The sequence below is a fragment of the Ochotona curzoniae genome, unplaced genomic scaffold (genome assembly GCF_017591425.1).
Source record: "Ochotona curzoniae isolate NIBS_2020 unplaced genomic scaffold, NIBS_Ocur_1.0 contig_523, whole genome shotgun sequence".
Taxonomy (NCBI): Eukaryota; Metazoa; Chordata; class Mammalia; order Lagomorpha; family Ochotonidae; genus Ochotona; species Ochotona curzoniae.
The window spans coordinates 11786776-11813922 of NW_024466459.1; the positions used below are offsets into that span (position 1 = coordinate 11786776).

Genomic DNA, 27147 nt, shown 5'->3' on the forward strand with positions numbered 1-27147 from the left:
GTGTGTGTGTGTGGTGTGGTGTGTGTGTGGAGTGTGTGTGTGTGTGGTGTGGTGTGTGTGTGTGGTGTGGGAGTGTGTGTGGTGTGGTGTGTGTGGTGTGGTGTGTGTGTGTGGTGTGGGAGTGTGTGTGTGGAGTGTGGGTGTGTGTGGTGTGGTGTGGGTGTGTGTGGTGTGTGTGTGTGGTGTGGTGTGTGTGTGGAGTGTGTGTGTGTGTGGTGTGGTGTGTGTGTGGAGTGTGGGTGTGTGTGTGGAGTGTGTGTGGTGTGGTGTGTGTGTGTGGTGTGTGTGTGTGTGTGGTGTGTGTGTGTGGAGTGTGTGTGGTGTGGTGTGTGTGTGTGTGTGTGTGTGTGTGTGTGTGGTGTGGTGTGGGTGTGTGTGGTGTGGCAGTGTGTGTGGGAGGGATGTAGTATACAAGGTATGGACGTAATGTGTGTGTGCATACAGTGTGTGTGTGGTGTGCCTGGTTTGGTGTGTAGTGTGAGGTGTGACGTGTGTGGAATGAAGCGTGTGATGTGTGGAGGTGTGATGTGTGTGGGCGGGGGCAGCTGCCAGGCCACGGTGCTCAGCACAGCCCTGCTCCTCCCCACACTGGGGTGCACCCGCGGGGCGGGCATCAGGGACTCCCCTCTCCCTCCTTTGGGGACCAGGACTGGGGGATGAGGACAGGAGCAGTCCTGGCACCCCAGGGCCCTGTCATCTCACACGTGGCACGGCGGGGCTCTGGGAGGGTTCTGGGAGAGTCCTGGGGTCCCCCGGGGCCAGGGCAACGAGGGGGCGGGGCCTTGCCTCTGTGGGGCGGGGCCTCTGCGGGGGCGGGGCTCTGTGGGGCGGGGCCAGCGGGCGGTGTCCACACCCACAGGGTCAGCAGGATGTTCCGTGGGCAGCAGGTGCTTCTGGGAGAAATCCCACCAGGACCCTCGGCTGGAGACGGGGCCAGCTCTGACCTCGCGCAGCTGAGAAGGGGCTGCTCCCCAAAAATATTAATTCATCATCGTCCGCCCTCCATCAACTCGTCAGGGCCTCGGTAGTGGCCACCTGCGGCCCGATCACTGTCACAGCGGCTCACCTGCAGGGCAGCGTCCAGCAGGCTGGAGAGAGCAAAGCCCGTGTTTTCCTTCCGCATGGAGATCGCGCTGAGCAGGCTGCTCAGGACAACAGCGCTCTGGGGAGGGCGAGGGCTCAGCACGCCGTTTCGGCTGGAAATCCCTGAAGCCGAGGGCCTGCCCTGGGTGCCCTGGGTGCCCTGGGTGCCGGCAGGGAGTGCAGGTGGCAGCTGTTACAGGGCCCACGGCTCACTTCTACGGTCTGACTTTCGATTGGAGAATGCCACTGCGTTAGGACAAGGGAGTCCTTGAGGAGCTGACCGCAAAGCAGAGGGGGTCCCCCATCAGGCCTGGCCCCCCTCACTTGGGTGCCTGCCAATGAGCACCCAGGGCCAGCAGGTGCAAAACCTGGATGGAGCTCCCAGCACAAGCACTTGGCGACTGACCCAGAGGTCACCCTCTAGTCCACCAAGGCTGCAAGGAGAGCCACCTCCGGGGGGGGTTCACCCTCTAGGGGCGTGCCATGAGGCTGAGGGTGCTGGCTCTGGAACCTGCCCAGGCTCACACCCTGGCCCTTGGGCCACTTAGTGCACCTCTCTGAGTCCGCTTCAGCCCCGTGAGCCGCCGTGACGTCACGAACAGCTGTGTGGCGTGAGGGCAGCCCTGGGTCCATACTAGGGAGGTGGAGGACTCCCAGACCAGTGCGGCTGAGGGCCAGAGGTGGCTGTGAACTTAGGCAAGGTGGCTGCCCTCAGACGGGGGCCTGGAGACGTCAGTACCGAATGCCAGCTAGGCCTGAAGACCCTGGCGGGTGTCAGGGCCCCGAGATAACGCTGCTCTTCAGGAATCGCATACCAGTGTGGCAAGAGGGACAGAGGCACCCCATGCACCCTGGCTGGGGACAGACTGACAAACAGCAACTTGGGCCTGGTGCAGTAGCTTAGTGGCTAAGGCAAGGATGCGCCAGGACCCCATATGGGTTCTGGTTCTAATCTTAGCAGCCCCACTTCCCATCCAGCTCCCTGCTTGGTCTGGGAAAGCAGTCGAGGACAGCCCAGTTTTGGGACCCTGCACCCATGGGGGAGACATGAAAGAGGCTCCTGGCTCTGGTTCGGCTCAGCTCCAGCTGAGCTACTTGGGGAGTGAAGCAGATGGAAGATCCTTCTCACAGTGGATGGCAATGCAGCCAGGGGCGGAGTGGGGCTGGCCAGCTCATCTTGTCAGAATGCCAGCAGGGCGGGGGTAGGGGCAGCGGTGTTTGGAGGCGCACACTGTGTCCTGTCCGACCAGCAGGGTGCCCCAGTAGGGCTGGGACAAGCCATCTCCAGGACCACCCACCCACCCCACCAGGGAGACCCTGAATCGCGGTGGCCAGGCGTTCCTCGGCACACAGCAGGCGGATCCGGCAGGGCTGGGGCCAGAGCTCACCCTGGGCAGCGCCGCCATGCATGGCCACCTCGGCTCTCCTGAGCCGCCCACAGGAGCCGCTGCTGCCGCGTGGGGAACGGGATGCTTCCTGCTTCTCGCTGCAGCATGTGCCTGGTGAAGCAGTGACAGAAAGGCAGAGGACTCTGCGACACTGCAGTGACACCAAGGCCTTTGTCTCTCACAGACCTCGACAGGGAAGCCTGACCCCGTGGGCGGGGCTGGTGCAGGCCGCCAGGGTGACCGACCACACGCCCCAAACGCAGCTGTGCGGGGCCCGCCCTGTGCCAAGTCCACGCGGGAACTGAAGCTGCTTCTCTAAGCTGTAACAGCAGAAACGAGCCCTCTACTTCGACACAAGCAAAACCACTTTTTTTTTCTTTAAATATTTATTTTTCTTGGAAAGGTAGATATACAGAGAGGAGAGATGTTTTGTCCACTGGTTCATTCTCCAAGTAGCTGCAATGGCCAGAAGCTGAGCTTCTTCCAGGTCTCCGACGCGGGTGCAGGGTCCCAAGTCCCTGGGCCGTCCTCGACCGCTTCCCCAGGCCACAGGCAGGGAGCTGGATGGGAAGTGGAGCTTCCGGGACACGCACTGGTGCCCCTATGGGATGCCAGTGTTTGCAGGCGGAGGATTAGCTAACTGAGGCATCGTGCTGGCTCCACCGGCAAAACCATCTCCCCCAAAGGCGAGTTCTCCAGTCCACTTGTTAAATGAGTTTATTTCTTGGCTCATGGGAGTTGCCACAGGACAGGTCAATTACCAGCACTGGGTGTTCCCCACAGCAAGCAGCAGAGGCCAGCCCACTGTGAGCAGAGGGGATGGCCCCAGGGCTCCCACGCACCCCATGCCACCCGCCAGCCCCAATCCCTGCCTGTGGTCTCACCTGCCAGGTTCATGCTCACAGGAGCAAAAACCAGCCGAGACAGAGGACAGCCACGAGGCCAGCAGCACTAGCTACGGCAGAAGGGCCTCGGACCACGCCCGGGAGAGGGCTGCCAGCCAGCAGCGGGCCCAGCACTGCCTGTTCCCAGCCCCACACCACACTCGGGGCAGCAGAGGCCAAGAGCAGCTGTCCAGGGCCAGTGCAGCAGGCAGCACCGAGAGCCGGGCGGTGCTTCCCGCAGCCGGCTCCCGCGACCTGGTCTCACTGCAGGGTGGCCAGCTGCTCGATGGCCACACGCACCTTCTTGGCCATCTCCTCAAACTCCTTCTGCTTGCTGCCGGTCTCCTTGGCCTGCAAGTGAAGAGCAGGCAGGGGTGTGACCACGCGAGCAGGCAGGCCACGGGCAGGGGTGTCCACAGGCCACAGGTGGCTCCACCCCGACCCGCTCGAGGGACCCGTTTCAGGGACTGCCCCTGACATACTGGGAAAGGCTCTCCCCTCCTCTGGGGTGTCCCCCAGACGCCTTCCCCAAACCGAAGCACTCTGGGCAGGCCTTAGTGGGGTAGGGAACTACAGTCCGGGCAGCACCGGCTGCTGCCTGCTTACCACCGGAAGCTGGCACCAAGCAGGTGTCAACCCCAGGCCCTCTGATGTGCACGTGGCCAGCAGACCTGCCGGGCCGATGTCCACTCCCCGACCTCTGCATGACCCGCTGAGAACATTCTGTCCGACGGGCCAAAGCAGCACAGTGAGCAGGCAGGCTCCCGCTCCCGTCCACACTGCCTCGCCTCACCTTGGCTGCCACACGACAAAACAAACCCTTTTTGGGTTAAATGTGCTTCTACTAAGAACACTAACAGAAGCTAACTTTTTAACTTTTTAAATTGGAAAGTCAGATTTACAGAGAGAAGGAGAGACAGAGAGGAAGATCTTCCATCCATTGGTCCACTCCCCAAGTGACCCCAACGGCCAGAACTGCGCTAATCCGAAGCCAGGAGCCAGGAGCCTCTTCTGGGTCTCCCACACAGGTGCAGGGTCCCAAGGCTTTGGGCCGTCCTCGACTGCTTTTCCAGGCCACAAGCAGGCAGCTGGATGGGAAGGAGGCTGCGGGGATTAGAACCGGCGCCCACATGGGATCGCGGTGCGTGCAAGGCGAACACGCCAGGCTCAGTCTCTCACACACCAAGGTTTTATGACCTCGTTGATGTTCTCCAGGTTGGTTCTTAACCATTTCCTTGTTTCGACAGCCAGAGGAATGAATGCAGCAGCTGGAATTAGAATCCCAGGGCGAGGTACACCCCAGGGAGACCCCAACACAGGATCACGGCGCACGACGGCGGCACACGACTGCACTGCCTGTTTCCGCTGCTGCCGCCACACGCCCCACGGCGTGGCAGTGGGACGGGACGGTTCCTGACCTTATCCACTTACCCACCTGCCCACGAGACCCCCAGGCCAGACCAACTCAGGAATTTGAACAGCCACCGGAGACACTGCCTATGGTGCTAGAGGCCTCACCACCTGCCCCTCCGGAGCCTGCTTGGCTGGACAGGTCAGCGCTTCCTGCAGGGGCCCGCACGGTGGCACAGCGCATCACACCACCGCCTGCGACTCGGCCATCCCACACGAGCAGTGGAAGACGGAGTGTTTGGTCCCTGCCACCCACAGGCGAGACCCGGATGAATCTCTGGCTCCCGGCTTCGGCCCAGTCCAGCCCCGGGCCGCTGTGGCCTTGTGGGGGGGAGCCAGCGGGTTACAGGGCTTTGGGTCTTCCTCTCTCTGTAATTCTTTTCCAATAGATAAAGTCAATCTTACATATATTATTATATGAAACCAGGTCAATAAATCAATGTTGGGAAAAGCTCGGCTGCAGGACAGGCCTGCCACCTCTCCCTACACGCCCTCTGCCCACACAAGCACACGGCTTGGACGTGCCCTCTGGGCGGATGTTCCCAAAGCAGGAAGACAGCCCTACCCGTCCCACCCCCTGTGGGACCAAGGGACACCCCCAACACCGTTAGGGAACACGCCGTTCCGACGTCATGCTCAGAAACCACTGGGGAGCCCCGGAGAATCTCGGGGGGCAGGCAAACGCTTCCTGTGGCTCGCCTCGTGCCCCCTGGCAAGGGACTTCAGGGTGCCGCCCTGGGAGGCCCTGGCAGCTGCCGTACCGGCCATATCCCACAGCAGAGCCAGGAGGATGGCACCCCGGGCTTCGGCCTGCCAGCCGAGGGCGGCGGCCATCTGGGGGAACGGTCGGCACACAAATCTCTCTCCCTCTTGCTCCCTTAATAAATCGTAAACAGAGGAGAGGCCTGCCCCCTGGTGGGGTGGCATTTAGGGGCAGATGCTGGTTGGAAGCACCCGGGCTGCTGACTGGATCTGACCCCAGCTTCCTGTCGGCCTGCACCCAGGAACAGCAGGGTGTGGCTCAAGCCTGCACCCCTGCCACCCCACGGGAGACCTGGCAGCACGCTGGGTTCCGGGCCTGCTCCAGCTGGCTGTCGCCGGCATCTGGGCAGTGAACCAGCAGAGGCGAGATCTTGGTCTCTTCCAAAAAAATGAGAATAAATAGGAAACCTCTATCGATGCTCTCTGGGGAAAACAGCGCCCTCTGGTGCCTTGCACGGGGCGGGTCACTGGGGGCAGCTTCAGAATCCCTTATTCAAGATGTCTGCCACCAAAAGCCTTCCAGGTTTGGCAAGGTTTGTTTGTAAGAGTGAGCTACGGGGGCCCGGCGCGGTGGCGCAGTGGTTAAGGTCCTCGCCTTGCACGCCCGGGATCCCATATGGGCGCCGGTTTTATCCCGGCAGCCCCGCTTCCCTTCCAGCTCCCTGCCTGTGGCCTGGGAAAGCAGTCGAGGACGGCCCAAAGCTTTGGGACCCTGCACCCGCATGGGAGACCCGGAAGAGGCTCCTGGCTTTGGATTAGCTCCGGCCGTTGCGCTCACTTGGGGAGTGAACCATTGGACAAGCTCTTCCTCTCTGTCTCTCCTCTCTGTATATCTGCCTTTCCAAAAAAAAAAAAAGAGTGAGCTACGGTGAGGACGTGGCCTGGCCTCTGCAGCATGCACGTGGGGCTGCAGCTGGCTCTCCCCAGCACATCCTGGGCAGTTCATCAGAGTCAGGCGTGTCCCCATCAGCCCGACCGCGCCACGTGCCCCGCTCCCATGAATACGTACGATCTTGTTCTTGGCTCGCTCTTTGTCCAGTTTCAAAAATTCACTCAGGGTTAGTTCCTCAAGCCGCTTCTTGATGGAGAGAAACGCACAGCTGGATGAGTGCTTCCTGTGTTCCTCACTGCGGAAGCAAGCACGGGGGTCACCAGAGGGTAGGTGGGGGCCGGGCCAGCTCCCAGGGCACCCTCCCCAGCCGAGATGTCACGGGGACGCCCAGCCCCATACCAGGTGGCCATGGCCAGCTCCCAGGGCATCCTGGCCCAGCTGAGATGCCATGGGGACGCCCGGCCCTGTACCAGGGGGCCGGGCCAGCTCCCAGGGCACATCCCACCACCCAAGGTGTCACAGGGATGCCCAGCCCCATACCAGGGGGCCATGGCCAGCTCCCAGGGCATCCTGGCCCAGCTGAGATGCCACAGGGACACCCGGCCCTGTACCAGGGGGCCATGGCCAGCTCCCCTGCCCCCGCTGATGAGCACCTGGGAGGCAGCGGGTCACGGCTCAAGTGCTTGGGTCCTTGTCACCCACTTTGAGATCTCCCAGCTTCTGGCCCAGCCCTGGTATTTGGGCAGTGACACAGGGGATGGGGGATCATTTCAAACAAACAAACAAAAAAGAAGACAGAAGGGCAGTGTGGAGCCCAGGGCAGGAGGCCTTGGCGCTGGGTCCCTGGCTGCGGGACCCGTCTCCGCACCCTCCTGTCCCACAGTAACATCTGGAGGGTGTTATAGAGCAGACAGGCAGGACAGGCAACCCCTCCGCGACCCTCAAGACACTGCCTAGGACACCTTGAGTCCACCAGCCCCTGGGACTCCCGCCCTGCAGGCCCCACACTCCGCAGAGTCCCCAGCGGTAAGGAGCAGCCCAGCCACTGACGCCCGGAACTGAGGGGATGACAGGAAGCTGCTCCCTGCGGGCAGGGGTGGCCACACACCTCCCACCCTGAGGGGGACGGCCACCCTGCGGGGAGGGACCCATCACACTCAGCACAGGAAGCGCTCAGCCACAGTGCCAGGGCAGAAAATCCAAGCTGTGGACGCCACAGCCTGACAGGACGCCAGGGAGGACCGGGTTACGGAGACCACACGCTGCCAGAGGGCTTCCTCGCTGCTTCTGTTAACCTGCCCTTCCAGCAAAAACAATCTTCAAAAAAATAAAACAAAACCCTCATCAGAAGCACTTACACCCCTAGAAGGACCCCTCTTCTGATCGGATGCGCCCGGGGCCCCACAGGTGCTGGCCCCATCTGCAGCAGCTACGGGCGGCTGGGCAGACTAGTCTCGCCGAGGGGGGTGTCTGGGACACCCCCAAACCCAGTCAGACTCCCGGGAAGGAGCACTCACATGGGGTCGTCGTCCGGCTCCCAGCCCTCCAGCTCCTTGAAGCAAAAGAAACACTGCGCCAAGTCGGGCTCGTTCTCCGTTGGGCAGTGGATGAAGCCAGCCTCAGCCATCTGCAGGGGACAGCGTGGAGGGTCAGCGGGGGGAGGGTTAGGGTCAGCGAGGGGGAGGGTTAGGGTCAGCGGGGGAAGGGTTAGGGTCAGCGGGGGAAGGGTTAGGGTCAGCGGGGGGCAGGGTTAGGGTCAGCGGGGGAAGGGTTAGGGTCAGCGGGGGGCAGGGTTAGGGTCAGTCCTGGGCAGCAGGGTTAGGGTCAGCGGGGCGGCAGGGTTAGGGTCAGTCCTGGGCGGCAGGGTTAGGGTCAGCGGGGGGAGGGTTAGGGTCAGCGGGGGGAGGGTTAGGGTCAGCGGGGGACAGGGTTAGGGTCAGTCCTGGGCAGCAGGGTTAGGGTCAGCGGGGGGCGGCAGGGTTAGGGTCAGCGGGGGGCAGGGTTAGGGTCAGCGGGGGACAGGGTTAGGGTCAGTCCTGGGCAGCAGGGTTAGGGTCAGCGGGGGGCAGGGTTAGGGTCAGTCCTGGGCAGCAGGGTTAGGATCAGCGGGGCAGCAGGGTTAGGGTCAGTCCTGGGCGGCAGGGTTAGGGTCAGCGGGGGGCAGGGTTAGGGTCAGTCCTGGGCAGCAGGGTTAGGGTCAGTCCTGGGCAGCAGGGTTAGGGTCAGCGGGGGGCGGCAGGGTTAGGGTCAGCGGGGGGCAGGGTTAGGGTCAGCGGGGGACAGGGTTAGGGTCAGTCCTGGGCAGCAGGGTTAGGGTCAGCGGGGGACAGGGTTAGGATCAGCGGGGCAGCAGGGTCAGCGGGGTCGGAGGACGGCAGCCCGGGTGGGAAGACCTGGGAGGCCGATCCCGAACGACGGACGAAGGGCCGGCTTACCCGCTCCGGGGTGCAGGCGCAGCCCTCCAGGAAGGGCCAGTTCTTGAACGTGGAGATGCGGTGGTCCTTCAGGTACAGCTGCCAAGCCCGGGGCAACGACTGCCCGGCCGCGGACGCCGCCATCGCTGCTGAGATTCAAATCCGGCAATTCAGGCGCGCCGCGGCGCATGTCGGGAACGTCCCGCCCCCGGCCGCGCGGCCTGCTGGGAAAGCGAGTCCTCGGGGACGGCGGCGGCCGCGGGGCGTGCTGGGAGAGAGGGCACCTGAGGGGAATGCCAACCTCCGGCCGCTAGGTGTCGCCCTAAGAAAACCAGGGGAGACAAAGAGGTCTTTTCATCTGGTGGCTCATTTCCCAAAAGGCTACAACAGCTGAGAGTGGGCCAGGATGAAGCAAGGAGCTTACTCCAGATCTCCTATGGGTGCCGGTTCCCACGGACTTTGATAGCCATCCTCTGCTGCTTTCCCAGGTACAATGGCAGGGAGCTGGATGGGAAGTGGAACAGCTGGGACTCGAACTGGGGCCCTTACAGTACTACAGGAAGCAGCTTAACTTGCTATGCCACAGCGCCAGCCTCAGGATGGCTCCAATTCGCTCTTGCCAAGGCCGTGTGACTCTGTTAGGGATGTCAGCTCTTCACCTGTCCGTGTGTCTGTGTTTGCAGGCAGGAAAGCTGAGGTGTGCCACGAGATGTCCTCCCTGGGGCATCGGAGCAGGACCTGAACCAGCCTGTCCACCTCCCATGCAGGGGTAGCTAACGCCAGGGCGGAAGTCCATATTTCCTGGGCTGCAAGTCCTGGCCCCACGTTGTCTGGTGGTTCTCCCCCGTCCCGTTGTTTTTCATTCCGTCGTGGAATGCCTCTCGTGCGGACTTCCTCTCACAGGCACACAGTCGCAGTTGTGTGTGTCTGCAGCCGCTGGCCAGGACCCCATGGTCTAATGGGGCTTTTGAATTCCTCGTCTCGCCAGGGCTGTGCCTGGGCCTGTGTGCGTCTGCGACCCCGTGTGCCTTGGGTTCCTTAAACTCACCCCCTCTCCTCCCGCTCCAGCCTAGGAACCCAGGAGCAAGGCGAGCCCTGGGGGAACAGCGGCTCACAGACCCCGTGCCTTCTTGAGCCCCAAGGTGCTGTGGGGAGGAGAGCTCCAGGGAAGCCCCCCCCCGATGGCATTGTGGCATTGTCACAAGGAGGAGTGGCGTGTGACAAGCCAGTGGGCAGCACCTGGCCAGCTGGCCAGGATAACTCCCAAGCTGCGGCTGGCGCCTGGATCTGGGCCGTGGCAGGCCTGCCTCCTGGGCTCTCGGGGTGGAGGGGCCTTCCGGCGTGCTGTTTAGGGTCAGGGTGGAGAGGCCTCCCTGGGGTTTCGGGGGCAAAGCCTTGGAGCCCTAGTGCCACGTGGACTTACACTTCATGATTCCCGGTGTGATGGCAGCAGCTGCCCAGCCCAGCTTGAATCCCCGTGTGGCTGGGCAAGGCCAAAGTTGGAGCCAGGAACTCCATCCGGGCCTCTGCCATGGATGGACGTGGCTGTGCCAGCTGCACGCCAGCGGGACTCCGAGCAGGCGCCCCGACACGGGGCGTGGCTGTGCCAGCTGCACGCCAGCGGGACTCCGAGCAGGCGCCCCGACACGGGACGTGGCTGTGACGGTTGAGCCACACAGCCACCTCAGCACGGGGGCAGTAGGGAGGAGTTAGCCTTCTGAGCTTGTGCAAGCTGAGGCACCACGGGCAGCAGCAGCTGTCACCAGATGGAAGGACTGCAGGGCCTGACTCCAGTCTCATCATGAACGGGACAGGGCGCTGAGGACCCGACTTCATTTCTCAGCTCAATGCACAGGAAAATTATGGGTCATTTTACAATAGACAGAAAATGAGAAGAGATGAAGGGATCACAGGGCCCGGCGTGACAGTGTAGTGGTTAAAATCCTCGCCTTGCACGCCCGGGATCCCATATGGGCGCCGCTTCTAATCCCAGCCTGGGAAAGGAGTCGAGGACGCCCCAGAGCCTTGGGACCCTGTACCCGCGTGGGAGACCTGGAAGAGGCGCCTGGCTCCTGCCTTCAAATCAGCACAGCTCTAGCCATTGCGGTCACTTGGGAAGTGAATCATCGGACAGAAGATCTTCCTCTCTGTCTCTGCTCCTCTCTGTATATCTGACTTTGTAATAAAGATAAATAAATGAAAAATAGTTTCTGCTTCCAAGATGATGCATAGAAGAATCCCGCTGTTGAGTTGTGTTTCTGCTGCCTGGATGTTCACGCTGCGGTCCTGACCCCTCCAGCAGCGGAAATGGTCAGCCTGGCAGACGCCCTCCCCCTTCTCTCCCCCACCCCACCCCGCCCGGCTTACTCAGTAACCCAGTCCAACACAGGCTGGCAGCTTACCTTCACCACTTGGCGGGTTCCCCAGGAGAGGGGGCCGAGCCATGGCTGGGGTTGTTTGTGGACCTGCCCACTCTCGCCACTCCCAGTTATTTCATGGATGACCAGCTGGGACACCCCGAGACTGAGGCAGAGATTGGGAACGTACACAGAGCCGAGGGCAGACCCACGGGCAAACAACGAGGCCTGAGACCTGCGCAGGCGCCCCTCACGAGACTTCCGAGCACAAACGGGGCCCCAGAATGCTGGGGCGGGGAGCACTTCTCTGCCTGCCTCTGGGGACAAGGCAGGGACCAGGCCCGCTCCCCCTTGGCCTTCTCAAAGCAGCGGGTCACAGGGAGTCCTGCGGCCTGGTCACTGAGGTCTGCTCCAAGATGACATTGGCCACCTCTGTTACAGTGGCGTGGGGGTGGACGTCCCTACTGAGCGTGGACGAAGGGCCCAAGGACACCGTCTGTGCTTTTAATTTGACAGGCACTTTATATTTTAAATTTTACTCATTTTAAAGACAGAGTTACACAAAGACAGTCTCATTCCTTAAGCAGCCACAATAGCCCGGGCTAGGTCAGGCCAACAAATAGCACTTTAAAACTGCTAGAATGGGGGCCTCATTGTGGCAAAGTGGTTACACTGCTGCGTGTGACACCAGCATCCCATGTGGGCGCCGGTTCTAATCCCAGCTGCTCCACTTCCCATTCAGCTCCCTGCTTGTGGCCTGGGAAAGCAGCAGAGGGCGGCCCAAGTGCTTAGGCCCTGCACGTGTGGGAGACCCCGAACAAGCCGCAGGCTTTGCCCTGACCCCGTGCTGGCTGCTGTGGTCGCTGTGCAGGGGGACCGGCAGATGTAAGATCTCTCCCTCTTAATTTATGACTCTGCTTTACAAACACTTTTTATTACTTATTTATTTATTCTTAAAGATTTCTTTATTTTTTAAAAGATTTATTAATTTTTATTAGGAAGTCAGATATACAGAGAGGAGCAGAGACAGAGAGGAAGATCTTCTGTCCGATGATTCACTCCCCAGGTGACAGCAACGGCCAGAGCTAAGCTGATTTGAAGGCAGGAGCCAGGCGCCTCTTCCAGGTCTCCCACGCGGGTGCAGGGTCCCAAGGCTCTGGGCCGTCCTCGACTGCTTTCCCGGGCCACAGGCAGGGGGCTGTATGGGAAGTGGAGCAGCTGGGACATGAACCGATGCACGCAAGGCGAGGACCTTAGCCACTAGGCTAAGCTGGTTGGGTAGATGGCTGTTCCCGAGGCTCCCTCCGCCCTGGGCTCTGTTCTCTTAGAGTGTGACTTTAGCGATGTGACACTGTGACTCACACAGGTTGTCAGAGAGCCATCAGGGCACAGGAAGAGCCAGGTTTGCACCCCAGTGGCAGCCAGAGGCCCTGCTGCACAGAGGCAGCTCTGGGCATCTCACAGCGTTGACCTGAGCTCATCTCAGGCTGCCAAAAGGGAGACCAAGAGGTTTGTGGGGGCCCCCCGCAGGACAGGCGTTCCTGGGTCAGGTGCTCGTGGGCAGCGTCCCGTGCCATCAGAACTTCTGGAACACTGTCTTCAGAATAACCTGCAGCAGGAATAAAAGGCCCCACGTGATCTCTTTCTCTGTCCCTGTCACTCTGCATTTCAAACAAATTAGTCTAAAAAAAAGTATCAATTTCCAAATTAGCCTGCCATAACTTTCCTTAATGCTGACACCACCTGCGGTTGCCTTGGCACGGCCCTTCAAGGCCCCACTGGCTGCAAGGCCCCCAGCCCTGGGCTGAAGTAGGCAGGCACTGGCTGAGATGCGTGCCACCTCAGAGCACCCGGCTGCTCCTGCTCGGGCTCGGCTCGGGCTCCGGCTCCGGCTCGGCTCCGGCTCGGCTCCGGCTCGGGCTCAGCTCCAGCTCGGCACTGGGAGGCAGTGGTGAACACCCAGGTGACTGGCTTCCTGCCACCCCCAAGGCAGGCCCGGGTTGTCTTCCCGGCTCCCGGCTTTGCTCTCTCACTAGGTCACCATCCACAGGCATCCGCGGTTCCAGCCAATGGGAGCTCTGCTGCCTCTCAGATACACATTGAAACAGGGAGTAGTGCCCAGGGTTGTGCAACGTTAAGTCAGGTTATACAAAGGACCTGAGCCCCGTGCAAGGAGCCCTGCGCCCAATCCTTCCCGGACAACAAGCAACACCCGCTGTCACTGGATTCCCCCTTTTGCGACCTGTCTCCTCTCCTTACCGAGCACCCACATTGCCCACCACCAGCGGGAGGACAAGACCCCCACCTGGGTGAGTGCATCGTCTTCCTGGGCCAGATTCTCGACGATTTCAAAGTGATCCACATTCTGGAGCTCCTCCAGCGAGGCTGTCCACCCTGCCCGGCACAGCGTCTGGGTGGTGAGAGAGGGCAGGACTCACACAGGGACAGGGTTCCCTGCCCAGACCCTGCACCTGGCAGGAGCTCGCAAAGGGCGCCCGCCTGGGGTCCGTGTGGGTGGGTGAAAGAAGAAAGAGCCCCAGCCACAGGGCAGGTGCCAGCAGTACCTGATAGAACTCCCGGGACTGGCGGTGGAACTCCGGGGAGTCATGCTGGCCCACAATGACCAGTACACGGCAGGCTGGGCCTGCAGGCTGCTGTCCCGGGGCTGCCTCCAGCTGCTGCTGTGGACTGTTCCTCAGGGCGTCCTCCCTGGGGCACAGGCGGGTGGGTCAGCCCGGAGAGGGGCCAGGCTCCAGGTGGGCTGGGGAGCCCTGGGGAGGGGCAGGAGACTCACAGGGTCAAGTGCAGAGGAGCGTTCTGTGACGTGTACAGCAGGGGCTCCAGGTCGTAGACTCCGCTCACGAGGAAGAAGGCTGTTGGAGGCGAGGCGTGGTCACTGAGCCAGGCAGCGGGTGGATGAAGTCGGGGGCCTCCAGGCCAGAGGGCAGGACCGGGCAGAGACCCTCAAAGGCTGCCAGCCAGGCCCATCCCCGGGCACCTTTAAGGTTGGGTGTGACTCCGTGCTTGGTCCAGTCAGTGAGGAGCATCATGGCGGCCAGGTGGGCCCCAGCAGAATGTCCACACAGGTAAATGCCCCTAGAACACATCAGATCAGACAGGCAGCGTCTTTGGGGTTCACCGGTGTCCTGTCCCTCCCCACCCTCCACCCCTGTGGTCCTGGGAGCATCTGCAGCGACACCCACTGGTTACTCGGATACTGCTTCTGGACAAACGCCACGCTGCGGGCCACCTGGTCAACCATAAGGTCCAGAGTTCCTGCGGAGAGTTCAGGCCAGATCAGGAGCTGCCTGGACTCCCCAGCTCCAGCCGAGGCCTCCTGGCCCGAGCCCTGCAGTGGCCACTCCTTACCTTTGGGAGCAATGTCGTAACCCACTATGGCCACAGCCACTCCCCGGGCCGTGAGCGGGCTGACCATGAAGGCCGACTCATCTTTACTGCACAGAGAGGAGGAGACACGGACAGAGAAATGACCACCGGAGGCCGCGGGGCTGGTCCAGGCCGAGCAGCACACAGCACCTGGGCCACCCCGGGCTTGCCACACCGCAATGACAGGAGCGTGGGGACTTGGTTCAGCTCCATCCACCCAGCAGGGACAGTGCTGTCCCCTCCTGGGGGCAGAGAGAGCTTGGTGGGCCCTGAACATGGTGGTTCCGATGGGCAGAGCTGCCAGATGCCGCTGCCGGGGGTGGAAGGTGCCAAGAGCCCAGAGGCACTGTGAACATGGCCGAGGGGCCGCGGGACGGTGAGCAGGGGCAGGGAGGAGCAGGTGGCCCTGCTGACCCTGGACCTGGACATCAGACTTCCCAGCCACTCACACTGGCTGCGGTTCTTTGCCGGGAGGAACTGCCCACTGCTCCCTCGGCCCACAAACTCCCCGTCCCTACCCACACGCACCTGCCGCTCTGCCAGTACCCTCCGTGGAAAAACAGGAAGACCGGTGCAGCTGGAACACGGGCAAGACTGGCATAAGTGAGGCAGGCTGGGGCCGAGCAGGCCACGTGGGACCTCCAGCCCCCTGCTCACCTGCAGACATTTCCCCCGGGAAGTAGAAGTCCACTTTCTCCGCCTCGCCCGCTCCGTAGGGCACGTGCAGCTGGCTCTTCCTGGTGGCCCGGGCCCTCGCAGTGGCTGTCATGGAGGCAGACAAGTCACAGCCGGCACAGGCCAGACAGCCTCCCTATGCCCCGGGGTGGGGATGGTCTGCTGACAGCACCCTGGGGTGCACCTGTCTGTCTCTCACTGCCTTCCAAAGAAATTAAAATAACTCACAAAAAATGGTTTAAACATTTTCATCAAGCTCTTGTATTTTACCACATAATCCAAATGTTTTTTGAGCAAACAGGGACAAAAAAGAGGACAGGTATCAGGTTAGAGAGCCGCCAGCCCCAGGCAGCTGTCTCTGGAAGGCAGAGAACTCTCCAGAAGGTTCCAGCTCCCTCTGACTCCCTGGGGCCTCGTTCAAGCCCCACCAAGCCACCAGTGGATGAGCTGACGGCCGCTCGTGCGGGTTCCCAGGCCCCGAGTTTCTCTCAGCGAGGCCTCACTCCTGTCACTTCTCCCTTCACTCTGCCGTGTGGGGCCTCAGGGGCCTGGACCCACTGCGGCCACCCTGGGCCTCACCATGACCTGCCGAGCAGGGCCTGTGCACCTGCCCCCGCCTTCCTCCGGGCTGTGCAGCCTCCGGATGGCCCCAGGTGGCGGGCTCACCAAACGCTTGGCACCTGACCAGGATTTATAGCTGCCCTCTCAGAACCCCACTCCTCCAGGCACCCAGCTCCAAGGCAGTGCCTGCTGACCCTTCCTGCCCACCCCCACGTGCTGAAGCCGCGGCATGGGCTGAAGGCGACGGGAGGCGGCTGCAGGGGTCCCAGCAGTACCCTGGACTCCCATCTCCGAGTAGGTCCGCAGGGCTTCCTCTGGTCCCAGGCGGACGACCCATCTGCTGGGGGAGTATTGCTTCTCCAGTTCCTAGGAGACACACAGGGCTCCCTAAGATCTCCAGAGGAAGCCCCCCCAGACCGTTCAGCCTCCATAAGCGCTCCGATCCCCAGCCTCCTCGGTGCTTGGGGTACTGAGTGCTTTAGACCATGGCCTGCAGGGACAGAGGGCATGCACAACCCCAGGAGGCCGGGCGGCAGGCAGCCAGAGAGCAGATGTCCCCAGAGACGGAGAATCGATTGCAGGAGGGCATGGCACAGGGTCAGGAGCAAGGGTCGCCCAGCGCCCAGTGTAAGATTTGAGCCACACCCAATGTTAAAAGCAGCAGATTTTGCAGCAACGACTGACAGACAACCAAGGTGGGAAGCCTGAAGACACCGTGGAGCTGGGGACGGTGCCCCAGCAGCCCACCTACCTCCGGGGTCAGCTTCTTCCAGGAAGCATCACGCAGACATGCTTGCCCCAAGACAGCCATGTCGCCATACCAACCGGGAGAGGCGGCGCACGCCCTTTTGTATGCTGTGGGCGGGGCGGCGGCGAGGCCCCGCCCAGCCACACCTGTGACAGGCCACGCCCACCACCCGCGCTTTCAGTCACGGGAGCGGGCGGCCGTCGACTCTCCCGCCGCTTTGGCCGGGCGCTGATTGGCTCCTCCGCCCCGCCCGACAGGCCACGCCCACCATCCCCGAACCAATCACAGGGAGCAGTCCGGCGACTCTCCCGCCGAGCGCTGATTGGCTCCGGGGAGAGCGTCGCCTGCTGATTGGCCAGCGCGAATCCTGTGCAGGCGGGCGGCCCGGGATGGGCGCGAACCTTAAAGGTCGGGATTTCTGCGGTTCCCGCGATCTTCCCCAACGGCGCCATGAGCTGCATCACCTTGCCCTCCGTGCTGCCCGGCTCCCCCAGCAAGACCCGGGGCCAGATCCAGGTGCGCAGTCCGGGGCCCGCCCGCCGGGGTCGGGATGGGGCGGCCGCGCCCCGCGCCCGGCAGTGACCTGTCCATCTCTCCTTAGGTGATCCTCGGGCCCATGTTCTCCGGGAAAAGGTAAGGAGTGCGTGGCTCCCGCATGGCTCCCGCGGCCTGCAGCCCGGCCCGCGCCTTCGCGCCCTGCCCGGCCCCTGCCCCTCCTTCCCCGGGTCCTTCTCCGGGTCCTCCTCGCAGGGAGAAGGCCATTCCCCTTCAGGATCGCCTCACCCCAGGTACCCCGAGGTGCAGGCAGCAAAGCTGTGGGGTGAGACCTGATGCTGCCACTCGTCAGGCCCCCAGGCCCCCAGCCCTTCCCGGGGAGGTGGACTCCTGGATCGTGCCCTTTCCTGCCGGGAGGCCCGCTTCCCGCTGCCAGAGGGCACCGGCGGCCTGGGACGAGGCTGGGGTGCTGGCTCACCCACCGTCTGTGTGTCCCTCTGCCCGCAGCACGGAGCTCATGAGACGGGTCCGCCGCTTCCAGATCGCCCAGTACAAGTGCCTGGTCATCAAGTATGCCAAAGACGTCCGCTACAGCAACAGCTTCTGCACACATGACCGGTCAGTCCCTGTCCTGGGGTGGGGGGACATCCGGGCACGGAGAGGAGCGTCAGAGCCCTCCCTCAGGGTGACCGTGCGGGTCCACCACTGGGAAACTCCGAGAACCCAAAACGCACAGGCGCGGGCACCGCAGGGGCTGCCCCGTCCCCACCCCACCGTGCTTCTCAGAAAGACAGCCCTTAGGCTCCACTGCAGTCTGAGGTTGTCACGGGCGGGGGACAGACACACACACCCCTGCGGGGGCGCAGGACAGCCCCCATGGCGAGCTGGCCCGCACCCTGCTCTTCCCAGTGTAGCATCCCTCTGCCTGAGCCCTGTGGACATGCTGGCCTGTGGCCTCGAGTTGCAAGTTAAATTTAGCCCCTTGGAAGCAGCTCTGGGCTTGGCGTGTCTGAGTCCGGCCTTGGCCTCAGCGACAAGGCTGTGCCCTGTTTCAGGACCCCAGCGGCAGCCCAGTGGGGCGGCTGTTGGCAGTGCGGTCTGGGGTGCCAGATGAGTTGGGCGACTTGGCCATGTGGCTGATCAGCCTGCTCGCTGGCTGCTTGTTTACTCGTTGCTTCCTTGTCCCTAAAGCAGTGTCCACTGCATGGTGCTGTGTGACAGTCACAGGTGCAGCTTTGGTCCGAGCCCTGCCACATGGCACCAGCTCCCTCCGAAGTGGCTCCCGGTGCTGGGCCGGGGCAGGTTTCAGAGACACCGCACTCACCCTAGTCACCACTGATGCCTGCCCTCCCTCCGGTCCTCTGTCTAGGGAAAAGAGATTTTTTTAAAAACTTATTTGAAAGGCAGAGAGAGACATCTGTTCTCTCCCCTAAATGCCTGCAGCCGCCAGGGCCGGGCTAGGCTGCAGCCTAGTGGGCGTCAGCCGTCAGCCCCTGGAGCATCATCTGCTGTTCCCTTAGAAGCAGACCTGGGACTCGAACCCTGGCACTGCTCTGCAGCACATGGGCCTCTTAATGACACAGGGCCTCAGACGCCTGCCTAGAAGGGTTTGAATGTGTGCCGTGCTGTGTCGTGGTCTTTGCAAACCTGGGAGCAGATTCCAGCAGAATCCTGTGATGTGCTGTGTGTTTGATGACGACAGCCACGACGTGCCAGGCCTTGGGGGAAGCTCCTGCAGGCTGGCAGGGAGGGGCAGGCAAGCGTAAGGATGCTGGCGGCTCCTGGGCAGGCAGTGGGCACAGCTGCTAGAAAAGCTGGCATTCCGTGGCATACTTCCGCCACACTCTGCCGGAACGAGCAGGTCTACGCTCGGGTTTGGGGATCGGGCTGTGTGCACCCAGTTAGCTGCCTTAACCCCTGCTAACACCAGCTCTGGGAAGTTCTTCCAGTCAGCTGCCCCACGGCACGGGGTCCCAGGCTTGTCTCCACCGGGTGGGTAAGCCTCCTCTAATCTCACTGTCGGGTGCACCTGACTGGCCAGGGTCGCTCGGCTAGGTCTTGCACGTGTCTGCCCTTGCAGGCGCCTCCCTCCATTTTGGTTTTGTTTTGGTTTTCAAGTTATAGCTAATGGCCACAAAGCTATGAAGACGAGGGCCGAGCTTTGTTTATTTAACCTGTACCGTCTAGAGGAAAGTTCTGTTGGTTCTGGGGTGTCTTGAGCACGCCTCTGGTGACACAGGGTCTCAGCTGAGCTTTATGCTAGGGTAATTCAAAAAGCTCACAAGAAAATGGAATTCAATGGTGCCTTTGAGGACGGTGTTGTATAAGCCTGCAGGGCCGGCGTGTGGACACCAGGAAGAGTCCAGCTGTTCCGCTTTCAACCCAGCTCCCTGCTCAGGGGCCTGAGAAAGCAGCCGGGAGCGCCCCAAGTGCTTGGGCACCTGCACCCATGTGGGAGACCTGGCTGAAGCTCTTGGCTCCTGGCCGTCTGGCGTGAACCATCAGATGGAAAGATCTGTAGGTTCTTTTTCTACAATTTTTCCTTTCAAAATTTTTAAAGGTTTATTTGGATGCAAAAAAAGTTTGAGTCTGCATAGCCATCTCAGAATAAGCTTTTTCCAGGAACTTCTTGAAGTTTCTCTCGTATTTATGTATTTGAAAACTAGAACAGCAAAGAGAAGGAGAGACGGAAAGCTCTCCCTGCCCCTGGCTCGCTCCTCAGACTGCCACGGTCGCCCGGGCTGGGCCAGAGGCAGACCGGGAGCTGCGTGTGGAGCGGGGATTCACGTACTTAGGCCATATTGCCTTGCTTCGTCGGACGCATCAGCAGGGAGCTGGGTCAGACATGAAGTAGCAGGACTTGAACTGGCGCCACAGGGCTCCGTGGGAGCCGTTCTCTGGCCCCAGCATTCCGACTCCGGGGCTCTGCCTGGCTCACACACCCTCTCTTCCCAGGAACACCATGGAGGCGCTGCCTGCCTGCCAGCTGCGGGACGTGGCTCAGGAGGCCCTGGGCGTGGCCGTCATCGGCATCGACGAAGGACAGTTTGTAAGTGCAGGGCGCTGGGCGCTCCCTCTGCTGGTGGGAGTGGTTCTGGTCCAGGTCTCCTGTGGAATTGTAGCTGGAGCATTCCTGCTTTGAAGCAGTCAGGAATGGAATGGTTCCAGGTGTGGGGGCAGGTTCTGGAATGTTCGCTCAGACCGTACTGCCCGGGCACTCCTCATGCAACAATTCGAGACCTGACTGGACTGTGGGTGCGCGTTGCAGACGGGGGATTCTGAGCAGGGATGCTGGCCCTGCGACAGACGGCCAGCAGTGTCCAGAACTCCCCACACGCCCTGCTGCTTCCGTGCTTTCCTGCAGGGGGCGTCCCTTTCCCGTGAGCAAATGCGGTTTCCTAACCCGGCAGCTGGGGCGTTTGGTTTAGCTCATGGTTGCTTCCTGCTTTTTCTGTGTGTTTTCCTTAAATTTTAAAGTTAAGGAGTTATTTATTTGAAAGTGGAATGACAGAGAGCAGGAGGACAGAGAGAGAGGGATTGTCCGTGTGCTCCAGGGATGGAGGGTCCTGTTCTTTCGCCATCTGAGTTTTTTTTTTTTAAAGGTTTATTTTATTATTTTTTTATTGGAAAGGCGGATATACAGAGAGGAGAGACAGAGAGGAAGATCTTCCGTCCGATGATTCACTCCCCAAGTGAGCACAACGGCCGATACTATGCTGGTCCGAAGCCAGGAGTCTTTTCCGGGTCTCCCACGTGGGTGCAGGGTCCCAAAGCCTTGGGCCGTCCTCCACTGCTTTCCCGGGCCACAGGCAGGGAGCTGGAAGGGAAGCAGAGCTGCCGGGATTAGAACCAGCGCCCATATGGGATCCCGGGCATGCAAGGCGAGGACCTTAACCACTTGTGCCACTGTGCCGGGCCCAGCCATCTGAGTTTTTATAACCTCATCCGTGGGCGGTCCGAAGCAATCAGCTTTAGAATGAACCTGCTATGGGTTGATTGTCCCAGCTGTGCTTGCCTTAGCAAGGTCAAGACCAAAGGATTTCTCGGGCCCCATATGGCCCACAGCTGGCTAGTCCCCACCCCAGGCTAGTTCGCTCTGCAAGTAGATGAGGCTGAAGCCAGGAACTCCCACGGCGGCAAGGGCCCAAACACCTGGGCCGTCAAGCACAGCTGCTGGAACCCAAGTGGGCAGTCCGACACGGGATGCTGGCATTGCATGCATCAGGGCAACCGCCTGTGCCACCTCACTGAAGTGCAGCCTTTTTTGGACACTGGTACCCCCTCCTGGGTGGCCCAGCTGGCTGTGCTGTGGCTCCGGTCACTCGGGGGTTACTTCCTGTGCAGGTAACGTGTCTGGGGGAGGGCAGTGTCCTTGCCTATCCTGTTTCCTGTAGCTGCTGATGTGTGATACTTTTTCTTGGCATCAAAGCGTTTGTCCCTAAGCGAGGTTTCGTTGGTGCCAAGAACCGGCATGCGTTCCTCCGGGCTTGTGCGCCCAGGCTAGGCCAGGGACTTCCCAGCTTCTCAACCGGGATCTCGGGGCGTCACCCTGACCCGGACACCCCGCCGTCCCCCAGCTCGGCGTCACACACAGGGCGTCCTCACACCTGTGGGCTCTCACAGAATGTTCCCCAAACCCTGCTGGGGGGACCAGGAACCACCGCCAGTGCTGCTGTGGGGTGCATGCAGCATTGTCCAGCTGAGTGTTAAAGGGACAAGTAAAATACACAGGTGGGCCTCCCGTGGGCTTTGTGCTGTTGGTTGTTAGGACTGCACAGGGAACACCCAAGCCAGCCGGAGTCAGAGACTGGGATCATGCAACCCTGGGTTCAGTCCTCAAATGGCTCCAATGGCCAGGGCCGGGCCAGGCTGGATTCCCAAGAGCATTAGCAGGGAGCTGGACCCGAAGTGCAGTAGCTGGGAGTGAACTTGCCCCCATAGGGGATGCCAGTGTTGTAGGTGGCAGGTTAGCCCGCTGTCCTATGATGCCAGCAGGATGCCACCTCTTAAAAATAATGTTCACACTGAAGTGGGCGAGGAAGGATTCCTGCCTTTATAAATGTTTCTATGGGCTGGAGCGCTGGCAAGAGGGGTTAAGCCACTGCCTGCCACACCAGCTTCTCACATGGACACCTACTAATGGGAAGGCAGCAGTAGATGACCCGGTGCCCACGTGGAAGACCCAGACAGGGTCTGCTCAATGGCCAGGTGAGGCAGGTCGACCAGGAGCTGCATCGGGTCTGCCCTGTGAGTGGCCCCGGGAAATGGAGCAGCTGGGATGTTGGTACCCCGGGCAGCTGCCGTTCACACCCCACCTTGGCAGTTTTAAGTTTGCTCCCAGTCTGGTAGGGGCGGCGTGCGTGGGCTGCTGTAGCAAATGTTCTCTAAGCTCTGGTGGCTTGGCATGGTGGGGACTTGAAAGAAACGCATTGTCGAGTAAAGAAGTGGTGGTCTTCAGGCACACGGCACAGTAGACGCTGTTGCCTCGCCCGTACTCCTCCGTGGCTCCAGGCCACGTGACTGCGTGGTCCTCTTCCCCACGGCAAACACGGCACCTGGGTGCAGGCCACGGCAGGTGCAAGACAGGCACACACAGCACTGTGACCTGTTGTGGCCTGGAGCCCGTCACTGCAGTCTTGCTTGGTACTCAACACGTTTGAGCTTTTTTATTTTTTTAAGATTTATTTTATTGGAAACGCAGGTTTACAGAGGCGAGACAGATCTTCATCTGCTGGTTCAGTCCCCAGAGCTGAGCTGATCTGAATCCAGGAGCCAGGAGCCTCCTCCAGGTCTCGCATGCAGATGCAGGGTCCCAAGGCTTGGGGCCATCCTCTGCTTTCCCAGGCCACAAGCAGGGAGCTGGACGGGAAGTGGAGCAGCTGGGACCTGAACCAGTGCCCATATGGGATGCCAGCTCTTGCAGGTAGAAGGTTAGCCTGTTGAGCCACTGTGCCAGCTCCCGGATTCGGGCTTCTGGCGAGCGGTCACCTCTCAGTACGGAATCAGGCAGCTGGGGCGGTGGTCTCCAGGCCTGGCTCTATGTGCACGCTGCATCCTGTGGTGAAGCTGTCAGTTCCCCGCCCTGCATGGGGCCTCTGTCCTGTGAGGTAGACCCCCACAAGGTCCTGGCACCCTTCTGTCTCTGTCTCCCCACATGCTGTCAATGGCTCCAGGGGCGTGGGGTCAGCTCAGGGTGTGGCCCTCTGAGTGCCAGCTGGCCCAGCTCTGTACACCTGCCTGCTTCCTGCCTGGCACAGGTTGGCAATGTTTGTTTTACTCACTGTGAAAATATTGCTAGCTTCCTGTGGGTCTGTGTCCAGGATCTGAGCCAGACGCCGGCCCAGACCCCAACCAGAGAGCCAGAGGCTGGCTCGGCATCCGTGCTAATCCGTAACTCCGGACCAGTGCTGTTCTGGCTGCTTCGCAGAAATCACTGGCATTGGGGGGGTATTCCTGGGGAGACCCCAAAAGCCACAAGACAAAGGCACGATGCCAGGGGGAGGGGAAGCAGCTGGCTCCTGGGTCACCCCAGAGCCCTAGAACCAGCTCCCTGACTGGGCCTGTAGGAGGCAGTCCTGTGCTGGTGTCTTCCCAGGGGACACGGGAGGGACCAGGAGAGGGTGGGTACCTAGCCCTGTGTCTGCTCAGACCTGCTTCTTCTTAAGATTTACTTATTTGAAAGGCAGAGCTTATCTCTGCTATCTGCTGCCGGATGGTTGCAACGACTGGGGCTGTCCCAGACCCAAGCCAGGTGCTTCATCCGGGTCTCCCACAAGTAGCAGGGGCCCAGGCATCTGGGCTGCCTTCTGTGGCTTTTCCCAAGTACATTAGCAGGGAGCTGGATGGGAAGTGGAGTAGCGGGGACTTGAACTGGTGCCCAAGTCCATGCACTCATGTAGAGATCCAGAGGAAAACCCTGGCCCCTGGCTCCTGGCCCCTGGCTCCTGGCCCTTGGCTCCTGGCTCCTGGCCCCTGGCCATTGGCTCCTGGCCCCTGGCCCTTTGCTCCTGGCTCCTGGCCCCTGGCCCTTGGCTCCTGGCTCCTGGCTCCTGACCCCTGGCTCCGGCCCTGCGCAGCTTCAGCTGTTGTGGCCTTTTAGGGGGAGTAAACCAAATGAATGGAAAGATGGTTCTCTGTCTCTCCTCTGCAACTCTCATTCAAATAAATGAATTTTTAAAAAAATTAAAAATGAATTTGAGAGGTACAGGACGACAGCTCTTCCATCCGCTGGCTCGTCTGCAGACGGCTGCAGCAGCCAGGGCTGGGGCCGGGGGCATTCTGAAGCTCCGAGTGGCGGTGGAGACCCACGGCTTGAGCCCACCTTGCCTGCTGCCTCCCAGCCTGCACAGGACGTGAGTGTCCCCGCGGACGCTGGAGCCACGGTGCCAGCACACCTTGAGCTCGCACGCCTTTGCCCATGTCAACCAGTTCCCACACGTGACATCCAGGGCGACATCTGTCAGCAGCAGGTCGCAGGGCTGGGATCACTCATTGGGTACCAGCGGCACACAGCCGACCACAGCCAGGCAGCCTCTGTCTGCTGTGGAAGCCCCGGATGTCCAGCGGCCCGCGTTCCTCCGTTGCGTCTCTGGGAGTCCGTCACCTCTGCCCAACTCTCCGGGGTTTGTTTCGTTTTTAATTATTGTACTAAGCACCTGGGAGTTTTTATTAGACACAAAGAGAGTTCCCACGCGCTGACTCATGCACCGGATCTCTGCAACCAGGAGCCGGAAGCCTCTTCTGGGGTGCAGGTCCCCTGTGCTGCTTTCCTAGGCCACAAGCAGGGCACCCCCGGGCCCTATAACAGCCCTGACTGTGCTGGATGGGAACCGGAGCTGCCCGAACTGGAACTGCGCCCGTACGGGATGCCTGCCTTGGAGGTGGCAGCTCTACCTGCTGCGCCACAGCGTCAGCCCCCAAAGGTCCTTTGTTACGACGACAGATCACTGGGTTGGGTCCCTGCCTTTGGTTACCCCTGGGAGTGAGGTCACGTGCTGTGGTGGGGGGTGGGACTTGAACGCTGGACCACGTCAAGGAGAATATAACCAGGCAGCCAGGTGTGCCAGAGGAGCAGCGAGCAAGTGAGGCCTCCTGTGTGAGCTGCCCCAGTGCCCAGTGTCAGTGCCAGGCACTTCCTCCAGTGCCTAGACCTCGAGCTCTGGGCTAGACGCCTGGCCCATCTTACCTGTGACTCCCTTTCCATGACCCTCCAGGTGCCCACAGGGTCGGCTGGACCGATGCGCCATCACAGGTGTCCTGCTGCATCCGGCTGGCCACCTGACATGGCCCTAGACCGAGCGCATGGGCTTCCTGAGGGCAGCGTGGCCGTCAGGTGGTACACAGGTCACACAGCTCAGGGCCTGGCAGCCTTCCTTGGTGTGGAAACAGTCCCAAGGCACAATGCCACCACAGGTCCAGACAGGAGGGACCTCCCCACCCTGGACCCCTCGTGGGAAGGGGTGCAGCCAGCTGTGTGACCCCAAGGCCTTGGAGGTGCTGCCCCCAGACCTGGCCACCTCCTGGTCTCCGGGGTTGGGGCTCTCCTGGGTCTGAGTGGTTGGCTCTGGCAGCTGGGAGACTCCGGGAGGCCACTGCTCACTGCCCTCGCCCTCTAGTTCCCCGACATCGTGGAGTTCTGTGAGGCCATGGCCAACTCCGGGAAGACCGTGATCGTGGCCGCCTTGGACGGCACCTTCCAGAGGAAGGTAAAGTGTCCTGGACCCGGGGCAGGGCGCAGCAGCCCTGGGGGATCGTGGCTGGGCTGCCCAGAGTGCTACACGCTGTGGCTGGCAGGGGAAGCAAGGCCAGGCCTGGCTTCCTCACGTCCTCCTGCCATCTGCCCACAGGCGTTTGGGTCCATCCTGAACCTGGTGCCCCTATCCGAGAGCGTGGTGAAGCTGAACGCCGTGTGCATGGAGTGCTTCCGGGAAGCCGCCTACACCAAGCGGCTGGGCATGGAGAAAGAGGTAGCTGCCACTGGACCCCTGGGACAGAGCGGGGAGGCCCCGCACGCCCAGTCCCAGCCCCCCACACCCGTGCTGCCGTGTCGCTCTGCCAGGTGGAGGTGATCGGTGGAGCGGACAAGTACCATTCCGTGTGCCGTCTCTGTTACTTCAAGAAGTCCGTGGGCCAGTCCACAGGGCTGGACAAGGAGAACTGTCCAGTGACAGGGAAGCCAGCGGAGAGCGTGGTCGCCAGGAAACTCTTCGGCCCTCAGCAAGTCCTGCAGTGCAGCCTCACCAACTGAGGGGGCTCCCCGCCACGGCCCTGGCGGCAGTCTGGACCCTACCTGCTGTGGCCTTCCCAAGAGGAAGCCAGATGGCAGGGCAATGGGCATGGCCACCATCCCCCCGCCGGTAAGGCCCGCCCAGCCAGAAGTGGTGCTGCCGGGGCTGCCCACGACCCCAGTGTGGCCATGACGTCCTCAGCCTCTTCCCCCTTGCGGCTTTCACCCTCAAGTTTCTGTTCTCCCTGGAAATTTCCCCCAGCACCTTCAGGACTTGACCCCTCTGCCTGGGGGATGGGGGACTTGGACTTGGGGGCCCTGGCTAAGAGACCACCCTACTACCACACAGGGCCCTTGGTGGCATGGGCCCCAGGAGGGTATGGCGGAGGAGCCAGGGTCTGCCCTTTCATCACAGCAAATAACAAACATTAAAATCAGCTAGCTGGGGCCCGGAGGTGTGGCCTAGCAGCTAAAGTTCTCAGCTTGAACGCCATATGGGTGCCAGTTCTAATCCCAGCAGCCTGCTTCCCATCTAGCTCCCTGCTTGTGGCCTGGCAAAGCAGTCAAGGACAGCCCAAAGCCTTGGGACCCTGCACCCGCATGGGAGACCTGGAAGACGTTCCTGGTTCTCAGCTTCGGATCGGCACAGCACCGGCCATTGCAGCTCATTTGGGGAGTGAATCTTCGGACAGAAGATCTTCCCCTCTCTTTCTCCTCCTCTCTGTATATCTGACTTTCTAATAAATAAATAAATCTTTTTTTAAAAAAAAAATCAGCCAGCCGGTGTGGAAGTGCTTCTGTGTGACCCAGGACTCCTTCCCCGCTGATGGGGGTTCCCACCAACCTCTTAGCAGGCCACTCCCCAGGGCACTGGGAGGCGTGGCCTACCGCTGCAGGTGCTGCTCCAGGTACCCACCCCCGTGGC

The 27147-nt window shown here is 61.2% G+C and overlaps 3 protein-coding genes across 5 annotated transcripts; 1 reads left to right on the forward strand and 2 right to left on the reverse strand.

The window, feature by feature from the left end:
• Positions 1-3540: 3540 nt before the first annotated feature.
• On the reverse strand, positions 3541-8917 carry BIRC5 (baculoviral IAP repeat containing 5). The gene is made up of 4 exons (XM_040989456.1): positions 8795-8917; positions 7877-7986; positions 6537-6654; positions 3541-3706 (listed from the first exon to the last, which is right to left on the reverse strand). The coding sequence occupies exons 1-4, from the start codon at positions 8915-8917 to the stop codon at positions 3617-3619; spliced, it is 441 nt and encodes a 146-aa protein (XP_040845390.1). The 3' UTR covers positions 3541-3616.
• A 3730-nt stretch (positions 8918-12647) lies between these two features.
• Positions 12648-16953, reverse strand: AFMID (arylformamidase). Its single transcript, XM_040989382.1, has 11 exons — positions 16648-16953; positions 16029-16119; positions 15175-15279; positions 15046-15094; positions 14500-14585; positions 14334-14406; positions 14129-14226; positions 13925-14003; positions 13695-13839; positions 13436-13540; positions 12648-12739 (listed from the first exon to the last, which is right to left on the reverse strand). Exons 1-11 carry the CDS (start codon positions 16951-16953, stop codon positions 12707-12709), a joined length of 1170 nt encoding a protein of 389 aa, XP_040845316.1. The 3' UTR covers positions 12648-12706.
• On the forward strand, positions 16922-26699 carry TK1 (thymidine kinase 1). Of its 3 annotated transcripts, none has more exons than XM_040989847.1 (7): positions 16922-17017; positions 17103-17134; positions 17504-17614; positions 19952-20045; positions 25612-25701; positions 25843-25962; positions 26055-26699. In XM_040989847.1, the coding sequence occupies exons 1-7, from the start codon at positions 16952-16954 to the stop codon at positions 26241-26243; spliced, it is 702 nt and encodes a 233-aa protein (XP_040845781.1). In that variant the 5' UTR covers positions 16922-16951; the 3' UTR covers positions 26244-26699. The 3 variants fall into 3 exon arrangements, with proteins under 3 accessions (XP_040845781.1, XP_040845783.1, XP_040845782.1); XM_040989849.1 differs by having other exon boundaries at positions 26214-26243; XM_040989848.1 differs by lacking the exon at positions 17103-17134 and having other exon boundaries at positions 16940-17017.
• The last annotated feature ends 448 nt before the right edge of the window (positions 26700-27147 follow it).

Coding starts and splice junctions, on each gene's coding strand:
- AFMID (XM_040989382.1), bottom strand. CDS start 16,953: ATGGCGCCGTTGGGGAAGATCGCGGGAACCGCAGAAATCCCGACCTTT. Junction 14,227..14,333: donor AAGCAGTATCCGAGTAACCA/GTGGGTGTCGCT, acceptor GATGTGTTCTAG/GGGCATTTACCTGTGTGGAC. Junction 13,840..13,924: donor GCTCCTCTGCACTTGACCCT/GTGAGTCTCCTG, acceptor CCTGTGCCCCAG/GGAGGACGCCCTGAGGAACA.
- BIRC5 (XM_040989456.1), bottom strand. CDS start 8,917: ATGGCGGCGTCCGCGGCCGGGCAGTCGTTGCCCCGGGCTTGGCAGCTG. Junction 6,655..7,876: donor GAGCCGGACGACGACCCCAT/GTGAGTGCTCCT, acceptor TTGCTTCCGCAG/TGAGGAACACAGGAAGCACT. Junction 3,707..6,536: donor AGCGAGCCAAGAACAAGATC/GTACGTATTCAT, acceptor CTTCACTTGCAG/GCCAAGGAGACCGGCAGCAA.
- TK1 (XM_040989847.1), top strand. CDS start 16,952: ATGAGCTGCATCACCTTGCCCTCCGTGCTGCCCGGCTCCCCCAGCAAG. Junction 17,615..19,951: donor AGCTTCTGCACACATGACCG/GTCAGTCCCTGT, acceptor CTCTCTTCCCAG/GAACACCATGGAGGCGCTGC. Junction 25,702..25,842: donor ACGGCACCTTCCAGAGGAAG/GTAAAGTGTCCT, acceptor ATCTGCCCACAG/GCGTTTGGGTCCATCCTGAA.